Raw genomic sequence first — 20,465 nt, 5'->3', positions numbered from 1 at the left:
CCTCCACAAAGGCAAGCCGTTGGCACATGGCCACGTTCTCCACCCAATACTGCGGATCAAAAGGCAAATGTTAAGCGTCAATCAGAGGTAAATTTTGAATTGATCTACGTACCCCAGCGGACATCTGCAGGTGACTGTTCCCAAGCGCTCCTTGGTGACATCATCGCCGCTTAGGCCTTTGCTTCCTCCCAAACACCGGCAAGTGACCCACGGATCAGAATTTTGTGCTCGGGGATAGTTGGCCGGGTGCACTGCTCAAGATAGTCCTCAGTGGGAAGATTGAGGGTTGTGGTCACCGATCGTTGGTCGCTCGGGTCCGAGGAGGAGGAGATCGCCGAACCGGAGGGAGCAACAGTCGACACTGGCTCGAAACGGGATCGCAGTGGCCTCTGTTGGGTTCGGGACGGAGGCAGAGACGATAGGCTCCGTCAACAGATCGACCAAGGAGGGTGTCCGATCGGATGAAGTGGCCTCCATTGTTTCAGGGATGACCGCAAGAGACGATGCACCCCCCCCCCCCCCGCCCCGCTCGGAGGGTCTCACGGCCGAGGTGGCGAAGCGGGATGGATTGTCCGTGCGGCACCTCTTTCGCCTAAGGAGGGACACTCTGTCAGAAGTCTCGGAGCCTTTGGTCCGATCGGTAGGCTGCGCTTCGGGGATTGGGAGCGGATCACCAACCACTTCACCGCTGGTTGCTTGGTCGGCGGCACCCTCACCCACGACGGCCATCTCCCCGCTACCAGCAACTATGCCCTCCTGGGAGCCGACTGGCATCAAGCCGATGCCTGCCATCTCCTTTGTTGTAGCTGCCTCGATTTCAGCAACCTTGAGCTTGGTCAGACTGGTCGTGCGTGCTCGCATCATGATTTCAGTTGCAAAAGAAGAGAAGAAATTAGTTAAATTATAGGGAGAATGGTAAGAAATCTCATACCTAAGCCACTCAGGAGCCTCGCACGGATCGGATTCAACCCAAAGATATACATAACATTCTCCAGCAATAGCTTGTGGATGTCGTATTTCTGACCGGCTAGCATGTTCGCTGCATGAAGATAATCCGGCCGGCTCCTGTACTTCTTCAGATCCGGCTGAGGGGGCAGTCCGACCTGCCATCGCGTCCGGAATCTTGGTCGCTCAGGGAGTTTCATAAAGAAGAAGTACTCCTTCCAGTATTTATTGGAAGTGAGCATCTTATCAAAGAATACTAGTCCGATCCGAGATTGAAAGAGATAGGTCCCCATCTCGGACTACTTGGGGTAGTAGAAATAATGAAAGATTTGATGGGTCAAAGGGATGTCGTGCAACCGGAACAGGACAACAACGCCGCACAACAGAGAAAAGAATTTGATACTAGTTGGGGGAGAGGAATGCGGAAGTAGTTACAAACTTCAAGGATGAAAGGATAGATTGGGAAGCGGAGACCGACCACAAATTGGTCTCTAAACAGACATATTGCGTCGATCGGCGGATCATTGGGTCGGTCGGACGAAGAGGCTAAAATGATTTGATGGTCAGGGGGGATTTCGAAAGCGTTTTGGAGGCTCCCGGCGTCACCCTCGTCAAACCTGGTCTCCATGGTGGTATACTATAGACCAGGAGCGGGGTCGGACGACTGGGAAGAGCTCGCCATCGCCGGAAAACGAAAAACAAGAGGCTCGACGGAAGTTTAACGGTGCAGTTAGCAGGAAACGCAAAACGCAAAACGAACGCTAGGGAAACTGTGGGGAATGAAAGGGGCTGCGAGCAATTGGAAAGGGGAAGGAATGAGAGAGCTTACAAGAGAAGGAAATGTCGCTGCAAACAGGAGCAGAGTGTCGTCTGAGCACCGATTGCACAGGTACTCGCCGACAGCCTTTGCAGAAAACACAAGTAAAAAGAAGAAGTTGGGGCTACGACTTTTATAAAGTTCGAGCTCAGCCGATCGGGGTCGTTCGATCTAGGTCACGAAAGCTGGAGCGCAGATCCACCCATCGAATTCAAATCGTCAAATGTCACATCAACATATGTCGCTTCGGGCATGCAGTGACGACGACAGTGACACGTGGCACACGCCTATAGGGCAGCATTTAGTGAACGCTATGTATAGGCATGGTCGCGTGCTCAGCTTTAATGGGGATGATTTGCACGATTTCCGAAGGGATTCGGATGATGTCAGTGTTGACCACTCTCAGCCAAGGATAAAAATTGCAAATGTCTCAAGTGCGAATATGCAAGTACTGTTGGTGCGGTTAGTATTAACGATTTAACCTAGGTTTTGATGAATGAAAAATCAGGTTAAGTTAGTTTGTTGTTGTCTGACACTTTGATCAAGTGTGTAGGAGAAGTCCAGACAGGTCGACGGGCTGACCGGATGTCTGACACGAAGCCCAGCTAGGTCGACGGGCTGACCGGATAGCTGGCGAGAAGACAAAACGGGTCGACGGGCTGACCGGACGCTTGGCGAGAAGTCCAGCTAGGTCGACGGGCTGACCGGATAGCTGGCATGAAGTCCAGACGGGTCGATGGGCTGACCGGACGTCTGGCAGGTAAGTGAGGTAAGTCACTGGAGGGGAGTGACTGCGAGGACGCGTTCTCGGGAAGGGAACATTAGGCGTCGATCCGGCTTAGATCCATTTCGGATATCTAAGTCGAGATCGTGACTAGATTCCGGTCTCGGAAAGACGGAATCTAAGTCATACTCTTTGTTATTACTTTGTTGAACTTTAATTGCGCTAACAATCTGTTTTACAGGATATACATTTGCCTCGGACTAACTCTATTTTGCAGGAGAAGGAGTTCCTGGAAATAGGAGGTCCGGGCGCCCGGAGGTCCAGGCGCTTGGAAGGGATCCGGGCGCCCGGAGGTAAGTTTTATCCAAACTCGCGCATCGCCACGTGGAGCTTGCTGGTTGGACCTGCCACGTCCCACCAGGGTGCCCGGAAGGGATCCAGGGCGCCCCGAGCCTCATATAAAAGGAGGGTCAGAGGGGAGCTTCAGAACAACAACGAAAAGAAAGTCTTCTACCGCTTAACTCTTATTAACGCTGTTTTTCGAATCGATATTCACCCCCCCCTCTATCGACGTTTCACGATCCAACAAGTGGTATCAGAGCAGGTACCGCTCTGATTTGGTGCAACCACCAATCAGACAGGGGTGAAAAGATTTTTTCCTTTTTTTATTTACGCTTAATTTTAAGTTGATATTATTATTAATTTGGGATTTTTTTTTCTCGTTGCAATTAAATATAAATTGGTGCAACACCAACTTAGACACAACTATTATTTTTTCCCGCACTACTAATCCAAGACCAAGTCTTGGAATATTTTTTCGTTGTTTACTTGTGTGCAGAATGTCTCAACTAGAAGGCTTCAGCACAGTACGTCCTCCCCTATTCAACGAGGATGACTTCTCCTACTGGAAGAAAAGAATGGAAGTGTACCTAAAGACGGATTACGATCAGTGGTTCAGCGTTATAAAGGCCTACCGAGCTCCAACCGACAACTCCGGAAATCCATTAGACACGGAACAGTGGACTCCGGACATGAGGAAAAAGGCGTCGACAGAAAACAAAGCAATCAATACGATACACTGCGGCCTAACACGAGAAGAGCTGAACCGGGTCGAACCGCATCAGAATGTTAAAGAATTGTGGGACAAATTGATCGAGCTGCACGAAGGAACGAGCGGCGCAAAGGTAACAAAAAGAGATTTATTTTTAAATAAAATATTTAATATAAAAATGCAGGAAGGGGAAACGGCAAGTCAACTATACGCAAGAATCAATGACATCCTCAACGGACTCCACGCGATAGGCCATCAGATGGAAAACAGAGATTTAATAAGGTATGCACTAAATGCCTTTCTTCGTAATAGCTTGTGGGCATCAATCGTAGATGTCTACAAAATTTCGAAAAATCTATCTAAGTTAAAATTAGACGAGCTTTTCTGTGAGTTAGAATTACATGAACAAACTAATGCTGGAGCCGAGAAAGGTATTGCTTTATTTGCAGGACCATCCAAAGAAAAGAAGAGCAAGTCTGAATCTGAAGAGGATTCCAGTCAAGATTCAGAAGACGAAGAATACCTGGTGAACTTGGTAAGAAAAATGTTCACCAGGAGAAAAAAGAACTTCAGCAAAAAGGACCTTCAAAAGATCAGTCCTCCCGCGGAACAAAAGAATGTGACTTGCTTCGGATGCAACAAAAAGGGGCACTACAAGAGCGAATGTCCAAGACTGAAGTTCGACAAACCGAAGCCAACCAAAAAGAAGGCCCTCAAAGCAACGTGGGACGACTCCTCGGACGAATCGGAGGTAGAAGAACAGAAACACCAGAGCCACCTCGCACTAATGGCCCGCGAAGTTGAAACGGAAGACGAGTCAGGAGATGAATCGGAAGACGGGTCGGAACCCGAATCAAGCCACGAGTCCATACTCGTTTCCGAAGGCCCGGATGAGGTATATTTTAATTTAAACAAAAAATTCTTTAAAATTATTTCTTTCTTAAATAGTAAGTTAATTAAAATAGAAAATGAAAACAAATCACTCCTTGAAGAAAATCAAGACCTCAAGGAACAAATAAAAAATTCAAATCCAACTCAAGATCTAATACTTGAAGAGAATTCATCATTAAAATCAGAAATTAATAACTTAAAAGAAATACTAGAAAAATTCACTACAAGATCAAAAAATCTAGACTTAATCATGAACAATCAAAAAGCATGTTATAATAAAACCGGACTTGGATACAAGTCGAACTCAAATAAAACCTTTAAATCATTAATAACCCAATACAAATCAACTAATCAAGCTTGGGTTCCGAAAGCGTGTTTGACCACGCAAGTAGGAATGAATCAATATTACATACCTAAAGAAAAAATATATTATATAAACTCGAAAAAACCAAATCAAAAACCAAAATACAAGTCAAAGAAATCAAAAACTCAACAAAATATAAATTATCACCAAATTAATTATAATTATAAAAGAAATCGACACAAACCTAAAGCGAAAATTTAAATTAAAAGTCAATAATTCAGGGGGAGGCTCCAGAATAGCTGGCACCTCCAAAATTAACTTACTCGACAGGGTAACCTAAACAAATTAACCCGGCAGGGTAATTAGGATTAGTTAAAAAGAGACCCAGTTTAACTTGAATCATGGTACTGGTGAAGTTTTTGGATGATAGTACATTAGGGAAGCTTGGGCATCGCATGTCTAGAAAGATATGGTTTCGATCTGGTGCATTTGGCCAAGTGGAACTGACCGAAGCTACCCTTAAATAGATCCTAACTAGTTAGACAAAGATTTAGTACTAAGCTCCGTGGATAGGACTATTCGGAAAACCTCGAAAGGTTGGTTACTTCTAATGACGTCTATGTGGCTCACCAAGCTTAGAAGTTTATCCGAAGAATGCCTATTTGTAGAGACCAAAGCTAAACCTGAATCTAACACAAGTTAAACCAAACTCCATAATTAAAATCCAACCCATCTCACAAAATTATAGGATTCCCTGATTGAAAACTTAAATCGGGTGAGATAACTAAGGATCAAAATTAAATTTCGAATTTCAAATTAAATTAAATTAAAATTAAATTTCAAATTTCAAATTAAATTTTAAATTTCAAATGAATTAAAATTAAATTTTGAATTTCAAATTAAATTAAATTAAATTAAAATTAAATTTCGAATTTCAAATTTAAATTAAATTTTGAATTAAAACTAAATTTCTTTTAAACTTTAAAAATTATTTTAAAATTATTTTAACTTTAAAAACTATTTTAAGAATTATTAAATTAACGTTAAAAATAAAAGACTAACCTTAATTCCTACTCATTGTGGGAAACCAAGTGGATTTTGGACAATGGTTGCTCCCAACACATGACTGGAGATCACACCAAGTTCACTCAACTCACTTACAAAAGCTTAGGAACATTTGCCTTTGGAAACAACGGCAAACTCAAGGTAATCGGAATAGGTAATATTGAATTAAAAATAGATTTCATAATTACAAATGTTCTACTTGTCGAGAATTTTAAATATAATCTCCTAAGTATAAGTCAATTGTGTGATACTAGGTATAAGGTTAAATTTCTATCCACAGAGTGTTTAATCAAACATCTAGATAATCCTACTATAAGTCTAAAAGGTTTTAGAAAAGACAACATCTATCTATGCTATCAACTTAACCACCTCTTCAATTAAGTGTTATTTAACACAAAAAGAAGAAACTTGGTTATGGCATAGGAGAATGTCTCACACCAACTTTAGAAATATAAGTAAATTAAATGGACTAGTGAGAGGCTTACCGAAATTACCTAACCTAGATTCAACCATATGTAATGCTTGTCAACAAGGTAAACAAACAAAATCCACTCACAAACCAACCAATCAGCCACAAACCAATTCGATATTAGAACTTCTACATTTAGACCTTTTTGACTCCCATGGAGTCAAATCCATAAATGGAAACTTATACTGCTTAGTAATAATAGATGACTATTCTAGATTTACTTGGGTTAAATTCTTAAAATATAAAGACGAAACTTTTGAAATCTTTGCAAACTTTTGCAAATAAATTGAAAACGAAAAAGATATTAAAATTAAAAGAATTAGGAGTGACAACGGGGGAGAATTTAAAAATCATAATTTCAACAAGTTCTGTCTTGAGAATGGCTACCATCACGAATTTTCGTGTCCTAAAACCCCCCAACAAAATGGAATTGTAGAAAGAAAAAATAGACTTTATTAGAAGTCTCTAGAACTATGTTAAATGAATATAACTTACCTAAATATTTTTGGGCAGAAGCTGTTTGTATAGCCTGCTATGTGCAAAATAGAACAACATTAAATAAAAGACATAATAAAACTTTCTTTGAACTATTTTATAACAAACAACCTAACATAAAATATTTTAAAGTATTTGGGTGTCCAGCCTACATCTTAAATACTAGAGACCACTTAGGAAAATTTACCTCTAAAGTAGAAAATGGAATTTTTGTAAGATATTCTCTAAACAGTAGGGGTTACAGAATATATAATAAAATTACATTAAAAATTGAGAAAACCACAAACGTAAAATTTGAAGAAACCCAAGGACAAAATCAACTTCAACCTATTGAAAATAATAATTCTGAAGAAACCAATCAATCCCTAGATCATGAAGAAGATGAACACACTCAAGCAAATCAACCTCCAAGAACTATAAGAATCAACCCTAACCATCCAACTGATCAAATAATTGGTGACCCAGACCTAAGGGTTCAGACCATATCATCCTTTAGGAACCTAAGTCAAATTTCCCTGATTTCAAAAATTGAACCCAAAACTGTAGCTGAATCCCTACTTGATCCAGATTGGATCATCGCTATGCAAGAGGAACTAGCTCAATTTGAGCGTAATGAAGTTTTGGATCTAGTACCATCACCTAAAGATAAGAAAATAATAGAAACAAAATGAGTATTTAGAAACAAATTAAGTGAATCTGGGGAAATTACTAGGAATAAGGCTAGGCTAGTTGCCAAAGGGTTCAGTCAAGTTGAAGGACTTGACTATGATGAAACCTATGCTCCAGTAGCCAGATTAGAATCCATTATAATGTTACTAAGTTATGCAGCCCATAAGGGATTCAAACTATATCAAATGGATGTTAAGTCAGTCTTTCTCAATGGACTGATAAAAGAAGAAGTTTATGTAGGTTAGCCTCCTGGATTTGAAAATCTAGGACATCCTGATTATGTCTTTAAATTAAAGAAAGCATTATATGAACTTAAACAAGCACCCAGGGCATGGTATGAAAGACTAACATCTTACTTAACATTCAAAAGATTCAACCAAGGATAAATTAACCCAACCTTGTTTGTTAAATTACTAAATAATGACATATTTATAGCACAAATATATGTAGATGATATAATATTTGGTTCAACTAACTTAGACTTTTTAAAAGAATTTATCAACTTAATGGAACAAGAATTTGAAATGAGTTTACTAAGAAAATTGACATATTTTCTAGGATTACAAATTAAACAAACAAATGAAGGAAATTACATTTATCAACATAAATACACTAAAGAATTACTTAAAAAATTCGGAATGGAAAATACAAAAGAAATAAAAACACCCATGGCAGTAAACACAATCTTAGACAATGACCCAAATGGAAAATCAGTGGATCTAAAGTATTATAGAAGTACAATAGGTAGTCTACTTTACTTAACTACAAGCCGACATGATATCCTATTTGCAGTTAGTATGTGCGCTAGATACCAAACCTGTGCTAAAGAATCCCATTTGACTCAAGGCAAAAGAATTTTTAGATATCTTAAGGGAACAACAAACGTAGGAATTTGGTATCCTAGGACCAATGACTTTGAATTAATAGGATATTCTGATTCAGATTATGCTGGATGCAAATTAGACCGCAAAAGCACAAGTGGTGGATGCCAACTACTAGGCCCATCACTTGTTAGCTGGTTTAGTAGAAAGCAACATTGTGTTGCACTATCTACAACTGAGTCAGAATACATAGCCATAGGAGAATGTGTAGCCTAATTATTATGGATGATGCACACTTTAAAAGATTTCAACTTAAAAATTACAAATGTCAAAGTTTTAATTGACAATATTAGCTCAATAAATTTAACAAAAAATCCAGTACATCATTCAAGAACCAAGCACATTGAAATCAGACACCACTTTATCAGGGATCATATTACTAAGGGTGACATTGAACTCAAATACGTTGAGTCCAAGTCAAACTTAGCTGATATATTCACTAAACTACTCCCTGAAAGTGAATTTAGCAATTTGCGTAGAAATCTAGGAATGTGCTTAATAGACTAGGAGTTTCAAATTTCAAAAATATCTTTCAAAAATGATTATTCTCAAATTATAGATTAAAACATATTTCATTTTCAAAACTTTCCTATTTTTAGATTTTTAAATATATTTTTAGCCTTAGACTAGTTCAAAATCCTTAGAAAGCATGTACCCATAGGACTAGTTTTGAGCATCTCACCAAAACTCTAGGCTTAACTTGCTTGTGATTGACGAACATAGAAAGGGGTGAGATGTATAGGCCACTTGCCTAAGACTTAAGATGCTTATTTCAGTGCATCGATATAAGTCTGGGCGTTAAATACAAAATATACATTAATCAAGTTAAGATTGAACTTAACTTGACTAACCAAGTGAAAGCTGCTATCTTCTGATAAGTCAGTCAGTAACAAACTGGTTAGACATTTGAGTTAATGTCAGGTTCAGGCGGAGAAATAAAACTACTTCAGTATTTCAAATTGAATTGTTAAACTTATCTTTGAAAATCAAAGTCTAAACTCAACTTGCTTAAAAATGTACAATTTTTTTATTTTTGAAAATTTGATTCTGAAAAAAGAATTTTACAAAATTATTTTGAAAACTCCTTTGTTTTAAAAAAAAATAAAAAATAAAAAAAATATTCTGCTTTGAATATTTTTAGCAAATACTTTCAACATTTTATGTTAGTGATTGAAAAATGTTTTCTTAAATATTTCTTAAACTTATTTTTGAAAACTAACTCTTATAAAACTAAATTGTTTTGGGTTTTACTTTTTGTTAAAAAATTGATTTTGAAAATTATATCTAACTTAGTTTTGAAAATTGATTTTTTTTTCACTTAATTTTGACAATTTGATTTGAAAGTTAAAATTTTACAAAAATTAGTTTTAAAAATTACTTTGTTATTGAAAATTGTGGAAATTGGATTTTTCAAAACTTAAGTTTACAAACTAAGCTTCTCAAAATTATTTTCCTTAATTTTGAAAATTGAATCTTTTACAAACTTAGTGTTGAAAAATAAATTTCAATCAGTGTTGAAAAATAGATTTTTTCAAACTTAGTTTTGGAATTTTGATTTTGAAAACTTATGTTTGAAACCTTGAATTTTTAACTTTGACCTTAAAAACTATACTTAAAAAAATTAGCTATCTTTGAAGACTTGTTTTTTTTTTAAAGATTTAAGAAATAAAAATAAAATAATCTATGTTTTAAACTCCCCCAGATTAACTTGACATTATTTCTTACTTTGTCTGAAGTCTATGTTTATGCTTACTTAATCTATGCTTATTTTTGATGAATGCCAAAGGGGGAGGGTTAGGTGGTTAAGTTAGCTAAACCAATTTGAAAATACAAACTAACCTTTAAAACCACATAAATGCATGTTGTTTCTTGCATATGTTTTCACTAACTTAACCAGGTTGTCATTTCATCAAAAAAGGGGAGATTGTTGGTGCGGTTAGCATTAACGATTTAACCTAGGTTTTGATAAATGACAAATCAGGTTAAGTTAGTTTGTTGTTGTCTGACACTTTGATCAAGTGTGTAGGAGAAGTCCAGACAGGTCGACCGGATGTCGACACGAAGCCCGCTAGGTCGGCCGACCGGATAGTGGCGAGAAGACCAAGCGGGTCGACAGGTTGACCGGACGCTGGCAGAAGTCCAGCTAGGTCGACGGGTTGGCCGGATAGCTGGCACGAGTCGACGGGCTGACCGGACGTCTGGCAGGTAAGTGAGGTAAGTCACTGGAGGGGAGTGACCGCGAGGACGCGTTCCCGGGAAGGGAACATTAGGCGTCGATCCGGCTTAGATCCATTTCGGATATCTAAGTCGAGATCATGACTAGATTCCGGTCTCGGAAAGACGGAATCTAAGTCATACTCTTTGCTATTACTTTATTGAACTTTAATTGTGCTAACAATCTGTTTTACAGGATATACATTTGCCTCGGACTAACTCTATTTTGCAGGAGAAGGAGTTCCTGGAAATAGGAGGTCCAGGCGCCCCGGAAGAGATCCGGGCGCCCGGAGGTAAGTTTTATCCAAACTCGCGCATCGCCACGTGGAGCTTGCTGGTTGGACCTGCCACGTCCCACCAGGACGCTCGGAAGGGATTCAGGGCGCCCCGAGCCTCATATAAAAGAAGGGTCAGAGGGGAGCTTCAGAACAACAACGAAAAGAAAGTTTTCTACCGCTTAACTCTTATTAACGCTATTTTTCGAATCGATATTCACCCCCCTCTATCGACGTTTCACGATCCAACAAGTACCGATCGGCCTTAATGAACAATCTCAGGGCTGTCCGACACCCTCGGGTAGACCAGTCGAGCTCCAACCAGCACCACGGCCGTTCGACCAACCGATCTCCAGATTAGCTCATCCAGTCAGTCGGACTTGCAGCCTCCTTCGACTAGATTTGAGGGGGAGGCATGTGATCCGGTGATGAAGAGGGGCCCGGTCAGCAGGTGGTCAATGGCATGGTGGAGGTCAAAGTCAAGCTGGTCAACGCCCCGTATCGCTGGCTGATTGGACGACCCACTCGTCCGACCGGCTCGAAGGACAGTTGAGTTGATATCAACCCGATGATTACCACAGCTCGGTCGCATACCGAGCTTCCGACGCTCAAAACAAGATACACGCCGATTGGCCAGGCTTCTCGAGCTCGCATTGAGGCTCAGAACCGGCGATCACTCTCAGATATAGCTCGGACAGTGGAGTGTTGGCCGAGCGGCTACCCCACTTGGCCAAAGGACCAGACCCGTCAAACGACGACCCCCGCTCAGCCCACTAACAAACAAAAGGAGGATCAGCCGATATCCTCTTGGGGACTCGCGCCACCGACAGACGGTATGGTTGGCAGCATGTACAGGTAGAGGATTGTACAGTGGAAGTTTCCACTGTCATGCAAGAGATATGCCCGGGTCACTGAGGTATGGTGTCAAAGATGCTTTTTTGACACGTCTTTTCAGGGTATGCTTTGAGGAGTGTGTGTCTCGAGAAGCGTGCACGCGCTCTCCGGGAGTCCTATATAATGACCCTCAAGCTTCGACGGAGGTATCTCTACTGTAGCTACAGTTACCCTATCATTTTGCTTCCTCATTTCTTCTACATCGTCGGTGGTTGACTTGAGCGTCGGAGGGTCATCGCCGGGAACCCTCCCCGGCTTGGCACTGACGTTGCTGTGGTTGCAGGTTTCACTGACGAGAAGTCCACCAACAGTCAACAAGAGCGCCACGTCCCCAACATCCATCGCCTCGACTCTCAGACAAGATCAGATGTGAATCGATTCACACGTGTGTCAATTGATTGATCAATCGATTGATCACACGTGAATCGATCAATCGTTCGATCCAAAAGACTTTTATTCGCTCGTTTATCCATGATCTATTGACAAATGTCAATCGATTCGTCAATCGATTGAAAAACCTTCTGTGGATAACCCAACGAATCCAAATCAATTAATCGATTGATTAGTGAATCCCAATTGATTGACCGATCGATTCAGAAGTTCTTTGTTGGCTTCTTACATTCTTTAATTGATTGACTGATCGATTGGAGACCCCAATCGATTAGCCAATCGATCCAGAAGCTTTCTATTGAATTCCTTGCAACCTTCAATCAATTGACTGATTGATTGGAGACCCCAATTGATCAACCGATCAATCCAAAAGCTTTCTGTTGAATTCTGGTCACGATCAAGCAATCTGAATCAATTGATTCCTCATGTTGATCAATTGGTAAACACCAATCGATCAGCTAATCGATTCCGGAAATTTCTGTTTGCGAACTCGAGCATCCCAATCGATTATGTCTTACGTCAATTGATTGGTTAGCGCTAATCAATTGGTAAACACCAATCAATTAACTGATCGATTTGGGAAGCTTCTGTTCGCAAATACGTAACTCCCAATTGATTGGGAACCTTCCCAATCAATTGATATCAGAAAACGTTCATTTCTGAACATGATTTCAACCCTAAAATTGTGTTGTCAATCTCGTTCTTTACGGATAATGCGAAAAACTCGATTCATAGGCTAAATCCTAATTTATCCAAGATACATTCAACGAATATATATCAATTTCGCTCATCCATACGGAATCAGATGTAAAAAAATTGATGTATTTGTATCAAAACGTTAAAAATAATCCTTACGCCTTAAAAACTGATAATAAGTCAATCCTATGCTCTGATATCAATTGTAAAATTTGCAATACATTATATATATATACTAAAGGATGTATCTACAACAGAATCTAGCTTCTATCTGTTGGTATAGGGTGTACCAGAATCGAACTTAAGTTTTGATGTTATCAAAAGTTTAAGTTAAGTCTTGTTGTGATTTTACAAATTGACTGAGTGTGCAAACTATTTATTCAACCTGGAGAAAGTCTTAGTAGATCGTGGAAGTCAGGCAGAAATTCCAAGTGGGTCAAGAGGACCCGACACTTGGCAGGGAAGTTCGATAGGTTTGGAGGACCGTAGATCAAGGGAAAGTCCTGGTGAGCCGATTCGATGCTAAGCTGTAAAGTCCAAACAGGTCTGGAGGATCAATGTTTGGCAGGTAGGTTGAGGTAAGCAACTTGAGAGAGCGACAGTGAGGTCGTGTTCTGGAAAGGAACAACCCTTAGGTCATTGATCCAATTGAAAAAATCAGAAAGATTTCTAAGTTGAGATCAAGACAGTGTTACTGTCTTTTATTACTCATGCATTTTATTATATTACTGTGTTAATCTTTGTTTTGCATAGAATTGTCTAACTCTGTTTTGTAGGGAACGACTTGATCGGTCGACTAAACACCGGGATCGGTCGACTGAACACCGAGATCGGTCGACCGAATAAGGCTAACTCAGACCAAAGACTAGTTCAAACCAAAGCAGAGTAGAGTCCGATCAAAACTTGATTGGTCAACCAAACCAGCTAATCGGTCGATCGGACCTTGATGATATGGTAGAGATCAGGCTGAGTCGAAGCCAAGTAGGATACTCCCTGATCGGTCAACCGAACCAGTGGATCGGTTGACCAAACGATCGTCTCATTAAAGCAGCATTAAGTGTGAATCTCGGCAAACAGGGAAATTCACTGATTAGTCGACCGAACAAGGTGATCGGTCGATCGAATCATTAAAGATCATAAATGCTCGAACATCGGATCTCAACGAAGAAGGAAGAGAACGTGTTCAGTCGATCTAATCCGAGGATCAGTCGACCAAACTGTAACGATGCTTATCAAAGAAGAGTTCGAGATCCAAGGTTGAGCATTAGTTTCCAGTTCACCTCTGTGCTAAATCCTTGTTCGTGCAACTGCTCTGCAACACTTCTTTAAGCAAGCTATTATTCCGATAAAGTGTCGACGATCTGCAATGCTTCTTAATTGTTCGGTATAGTTTTATTAGCTTGCATTGTACTTATTTACTAATAAGCTAATAGGTTGTTACTATCTTACATCTTTCATTGTACGAATTACTTCTTTCCGGAGATTTCGGAAAAAAGAATTATAATGGATTGCCCAACGGTGCGATCAAGAGATCACGGATCTTGAAGTAGAAGTCGACCTAGGCTTCAAACCAAGTAACTGAAATGAGTCTCGCTACACTGCTCTTATCTTAATGGTTTAGAAGAAAAGTTTTTTTTAAAGGAGCCATATCCCCCCTATCGCTCCCTCTCGATCCTTTACTATCAATTTCTAAAGCTCTATAGAAAATGAGACATCGCAATGTTATAGCCTTTTACTTGTCATCGAAATATTCCGTGAATGCAGCGGATGCCTTTCACAGGATTGAGCCGATAAAATCACATTTCTTCTCAATGGGGGAGAAAAAGTTGGAAGAAAAGAGCTAGGTTCAACATGTCCTAATAAAATCTTATCTCTTCCCTTTTATATTTGGCCCAATCTATAGAGATTATCCATCATAAAAGCCCATGTCTCAGTAACAATCCATTAATATTAATGAATCGGGTTATAAGATCGATATATTAAATCTACATTCATTTAATCTAAATCTTCTTTATATGCATTGAAACATTAAATCATTTAATTAGATTTAATTATTTTAATGATAATTAATTTTATGTATGTATGAGTCTGGATTTATGAAAATTAAATTCATTCATATGGACTTAGTTGGATGTAGTACATCCATATGGATTTTATTCTATAATTGATTTATCCCTCCCTCAATCAATTCAAGTTGCCCTACATGAGACCTTTTTTTTAGAGTGATACGACAGAATTAGGATGAAGTATAAATGAGCCCATCCTCCAGGTCAACATGCAGTCAAAGGGTGATGATGGTTTTCTCCCGACAAGGCCCCTCGCTTAAATAAGATGACGAGAGTAGAAGAGAATGTAGAGGAATAGATAATTGTTGGAGAGTGAGCATACCTCACCTTCTCATTATCACCCTTCTCTCTTTTATATAAATTCTTTTTCTGCAATGGTCGCGGATTATTTTCTCTTCGTTTCAACAAAGCTCACATGTTCTCCCCATTTGGTAACACTTCACTATTAATGAGTATTAACACTCATTATTATTGGCTTCATTTTGCACCATGGGGTTTCAAATCTAATTTGTGAGTACTAAACTTAGACGAGCACTATTTGGTTCCATACTCATCCCCTGCGCGCAAGATTCTCAGATCGGAGGATGTTACCTGACCTTCAAACACCAAATCGCAAGGCAAGCACTATATGACTTTGAACTGACTTCCCAAATACCATATGACTCTGCATCTAATTTCCAAAAGCTCCCGGGCTCCGACTCCAAATTCCTGAGTACTCTCTGACTGTCTTTGATTCCTGAGCATCATACAACTACGAACTCGATTCCCGAGTATCATATAACTCCACACCCAATTCCGGAGCAGTGCAAGTCTCCAAACCCGCATCCAATTCCTGAGCAGAGTAAGACTCCGAACCCGATTCTGAATCCTGTTTCTAGGCTCAATTTCTGTCAAAACTCATGCACCGAGCTCATTTTTCTTTTTACCTACGGGCCCTACCTGGCCAGCCCGAAAAATGATATGTTTAAGGAATGAATCTTAATGAAATGTTCAAAGATAGAGACATAAAATAATGGGATCCACAAAAAGTGGAATGATGGATCATGAATTTATGTGTCTACCCTTGAACATTTCATTGAAATTTTTCCTTGAGCGTATCATAGCTCGGCCAGACCCATCTCATTCTCAGATTATTAGGGAGTAGCACATAGCATGACAGAAACTTTAGATTTCTGATGCCCTAGACCAAAACTGACCGCTTGGATTTGCATCATTTGTACACTTTATTTTTCTAACTTCTGTACAAAGATTTCTTGTTGGATCGGCAATCTCACACACCAGACACCATGCACTCTGACTTGTAACATGACAATTTTCCGAAGGTCCAAGAAACCTAAACCTAATCCTGCGAGAGTAAATATGTATCGTATGTGCATCTCCTCCTGGAAGATAATAGCCTGGAAAGTTTCCTGTTGGAGAGCTCGAACCAAGTCAGGTTGTCGGCCTGTGCATCCCTTGGAATTCTGTTTGGGAGACCAAGTTGCCGCTCTAATTCTGCAGCCTCTTCCCCCCTTCGGATGACACGATCATAGCATATGTATCGCCCGCATGCAGTGCTGCTCATCCCATCATACACTGATACATGAGCCTCTGCTACCTTCTCCACGTTCACAGTAGCGAGCAATCCTTCTCTGAACAAGTCCAGAGCACCTGTGTTTCCAAGAGAGAATGAGGTTGTCATGGAAGCCGAGTCAGTTAAGTAACATGTGATGGATCATATGGATGCTCAGACCAAAGTTAATTGGAGTTATTCCAACCTTTCAGGTACGCGATCGAACTAGTAGCGTTTCGTTGGTGAATACCAGGCCCAATGACCAGGGCTGGACAAACAGTCACTAGCTTCACGTCCCTTCCTCGTGCCGCCCTCCAAGCTGCTTTCTCCGCCATCATCTTGCCCAGCGCATACCATAGCTGTCATTGTTTGGAAAAAGAAAGTTTTTAACATCTGTTTAGGAAACACTGTCTACCAAACAAGATTAGTTTTTCCTAAACAGACACTTTAAATGAAAGTTTGGTGTCTTTACCTTTTTATCGCAACAGACACTTTGATCGCTCCAGCAGTTCTCGTCGACAATGGTTGGGTAGCGGCGGTTCTGCAGAGTGGTATTCACTCGCCAAACGCAAGCTAAAAGAGACGAAGTGAAAACACATCTTTTGACCGATTGGGTTCTCACACAGGCTTCGATCACAAGTTCTGCTGCTCTAACTTCTATGTCTGCCATGTGCTTCTGTAGAATTATACAAGCACAATGAAATATTAGAGTATAGAGTTCCATGGTTATAGAGTTGAATGGAGGAATAAGATCCCTAAAACAACCTCAAATAGTAGGAAACCAGATATGTCTTGGCGATGACGATTTAATCAATCAATGTAAATTTTACAATGCAGTAGATTGGATATGAGAGTAGCAAGCAGTGGTCCTTCACCACATAAACAAATCTGTCTTTTCCAATAGAGACAAATGAACAAGTTCTTAACTAAGGCTACATAATGGAAACAAGTAATAAGACCTGTGGCATGGTAAAATAGATAATTGACTTTATTTACAAAACTTCAAAACTTTAAGTGCTTCACCCTATCATATATGACTTCTCTAGATCCTCAATACAAGATCAAGGACATTAGGGACCTCTTTGTTGCAAGCAGCATCCTAAGGTGATGCACAACTTGGCTCAAAAAAATAAAATCTGTCTAGAAATCAATCAAGCCTATTGAATGTGACACTTCATACACTTTACATTCTCAGAGAATGTTAAGATCAGTACTTCATTACTGCCTCTTTCGTTTTTGGTTTTTGTGATCAATCCCTTTGTTGTACTAGTTCAGAGCTCAAAACTATGACCTAATACATTAAGTCCCACAAGTCAATTTTTATATTTCGCCAACTACTGGATGAGAGAACCTGTCATCAGTCAGCGGAACCTCTCGTGATGGACCTCTGGAGCTCATCACCAACAGCAGATCAGATAATGACCTCTACAGTTTCGTGACAAATATTGTCAGATTCACAACATTTATGAAAACATGGTGGTGAACAATAGTGGTGAAAATACAAGGGATAGTTTGAAAAGGTAATTGAAGGACAAGCTGAAATGGTTTTATTTTTTATTTTTTGAATAAATTGCAAGGTAAGAATAAAAAAGTAGGAAGGAAAGAAAGCAATTTAGTAAGTTAACTTAAAGGGACGGCTGACCGTGTAGCCAGAGAGGCCTGCCGGATCGACGACGCTGGAGGTGTGGAACACGCCAGTGCACCCGTCGAACGCATGGCACAAGCTTTCCAAGTCCATCACGTTAGCTATCACAGCCCAAACTCCGTCCCTCCCCATCTCCCCAAACATCTCCGTCTCCCGCAACTTGTCCAGGTCCTCTGCAAACCCATAGTCAACCGAAGTACGTTATCGCCTTTTTAGAAGAAAACAATCATGCGAACAGTAGATTCATTGAAGAAGGAATTCTGTAACTGTACAGTATAGCCAGTGTGGTTTGATGGAAAAAATCTATCTACAGAAAAGGAAGCACAAAAGTTATTAAAGGTTCAATGAGAAAATAAAAATTAGAAAACTTTCACAAGCCAAACAAGGTTCAATTGGTTTGCTTCAATCTTTTATCATAGAATACGAACTAGAGAATTCTGTTTCAATAAAAAAAAAAAAAGAGCAAAATTCAACCTGAAGCAAGAAGTAACTATCAAATTAGTGATTTTTTTATAATTGTTGTTCAATTCTTCTTCCAAATAACTTTGTTTTTGTTAAGTTATAAACTGATTAGCTGGTAGGCACCTCTGTGATTTGTCCTGGAGTTAAAAAGGCATGATTTACTAGTGTGTTAGGTAGTTGGGATCCATATGCAGTGTGATACCTCTCAAAAAGTTTCCTTTCTTAGGAGAAACGTGCGAGAAACAATCTAAAACGATAAGACAGAAACAAGGCACTACGCAATCATCATTGAAATGGTCAAGAAAGAAATTAAAAAAAAATGAGGTAAAAAAGAGGCCTCTGGCTCTTAGACAAAAGCAGTGGGGGGGATCATTACGCCATGCCGCATTCCATCGGCGCGATCCCCAAATCTTAAAGCAAACCCTTGGGCCGCTCCCCGGAGAAGAAGAAGAAGAAAAGGGTCGCAGTCTGGGATCTCCCGATCTGGAACTATTGACAAGAATCCATTTGCGAAAGAAGCCAATTTTCGAAAATACAATTGATCGAGAGAGGAGATCGGGATGTCCAGGATTGGGGGTTTGGGACCGGGAAGAGGAGCCGAACCTTGCGTTTCGAGGGCGAGGCGGACGGTGTAGCCGCGATCCAGGAGGCGGTTCACGATGGCGAAGCCGACGAAGGATATCCCGCCGGTGACGCACACCATCCTCTCGTCGCCGCCATTCTCGCCGCCATGGACCCTCAGCCGGAATCCCCCCGGTCCGGCCTTCCGCGCGGCGGCCTTGGCGCTCTCTCCGCTCCGCTGCAGCGCCGCCCGCATCTCCTCGATCTCCGCCTCCAAGCTCACCGTGCTCCGCAAAACCCCCATCTCGCCGGTGCCTCCACCTCGTCGATCGGCGCGCTTATATACTCAAGGGTCGGTGGGCCTCGTGTCCGTAGTGGCCTGAACCAGTAAATATACGAAACGTGTCACTCAACACCCATGATTAAAAATGGGAGGTCGTTGGCTCTGAAGCTGGTAGAGTTTGGGGATTCAATTTAAGGTCGAGAACTTATTGCCACGTCGGACCCGTCATAGATTCGTCACGTCGGACCAATCAATCAATCGTCAAAATATCATTCTATAATTTAATTAAAACTGGTTTAAGTGAATTGTTCTTTTTTACTAAATTAAAATAATTTTAATAAAATTTGGGAATAATCTTACTATTTTACTATCTTATTATTTTATTAAAAATTTCCCCCCTTTACTAACTAACTTTTGATGAAGCCTAAAATGTATTTACATTAATGTCCTTTTTTTATTTACACTAAAAATAATTCCAAGATTTATTAATAATTCCACAAACGAAACAATCAGTAATCTAGAGTTCAGACTCAGTTACAGAGTATTATTATGAATTTTTCTCATCATTAATTGTTTCTGGTTGTTTTATATAAAAAATATAGTTCTCTTTAGTCTCATATCTTAGAATTGACAACACTATGATCAAATAAGCTTTTATAAATATTTTAAGCCGACAATGTTAAAAAATATACTTTTCTTAGTTTTTTTACTAATATAAGTATAATATTAAATTAAAATAATTTTTTTTGTATAGGGAAGCCCGTTACAAACAGTAGACAGTAGTTTGTTGATGGGATTCTCTATCGTCACTTAGTTTATAAGCGTGATATTAGAAAATTCAAATAATTCGGATTTTCAAAGACCCAAATAATTTATATATTATTATATTACACACGCAACGCGTATGCACGATTACACTAGTTTTAATTAATTTTGAGTAGTTTTGACTAAAATTATTAAAAGCATTAATATTATTTTTTTAAAAGAGAATAAATTTAATTAATATTATTGATCGTTGCTCTAAGTTACAAGGATTGATCATCTAAAAGGGGTGGTGAGGGCAATAAGAATGGCTTGACATCGCAACGAGTGCGAGATCAAGAGGACGGAGTAAAA

The 20,465-nt window shown here is 39.9% G+C and overlaps 1 protein-coding gene across 1 annotated transcript; it reads right to left on the bottom strand.

The window, feature by feature from the left end:
• Positions 1–15,999: 15,999 nt before the first annotated feature.
• LOC121981578 (cinnamoyl-CoA reductase-like SNL6) lies at positions 16,000–19,446 on the bottom strand. The gene is made up of 5 exons (XM_042534167.1): positions 19,109–19,446; positions 18,041–18,216; positions 16,871–17,074; positions 16,604–16,757; positions 16,000–16,496 (listed from the first exon to the last, which is right to left on the bottom strand). The coding sequence occupies exons 1-5, from the start codon at positions 19,368–19,370 to the stop codon at positions 16,186–16,188; spliced, it is 1,107 nt and encodes a 368-aa protein (XP_042390101.1). The 5' UTR covers positions 19,371–19,446; the 3' UTR covers positions 16,000–16,185.
• Positions 19,447–20,465: the final 1,019 nt, after the last annotated feature.

Source organism: Zingiber officinale, chromosome 5A (genome assembly GCF_018446385.1).
Source record: "Zingiber officinale cultivar Zhangliang chromosome 5A, Zo_v1.1, whole genome shotgun sequence".
Classification (NCBI taxonomy): Eukaryota; Viridiplantae; Streptophyta; class Magnoliopsida; order Zingiberales; family Zingiberaceae; genus Zingiber; species Zingiber officinale.
The sequence above is the reverse complement of the archived record's forward strand: the minus strand, read 5'-3'. Positions and strand labels throughout refer to the sequence as shown.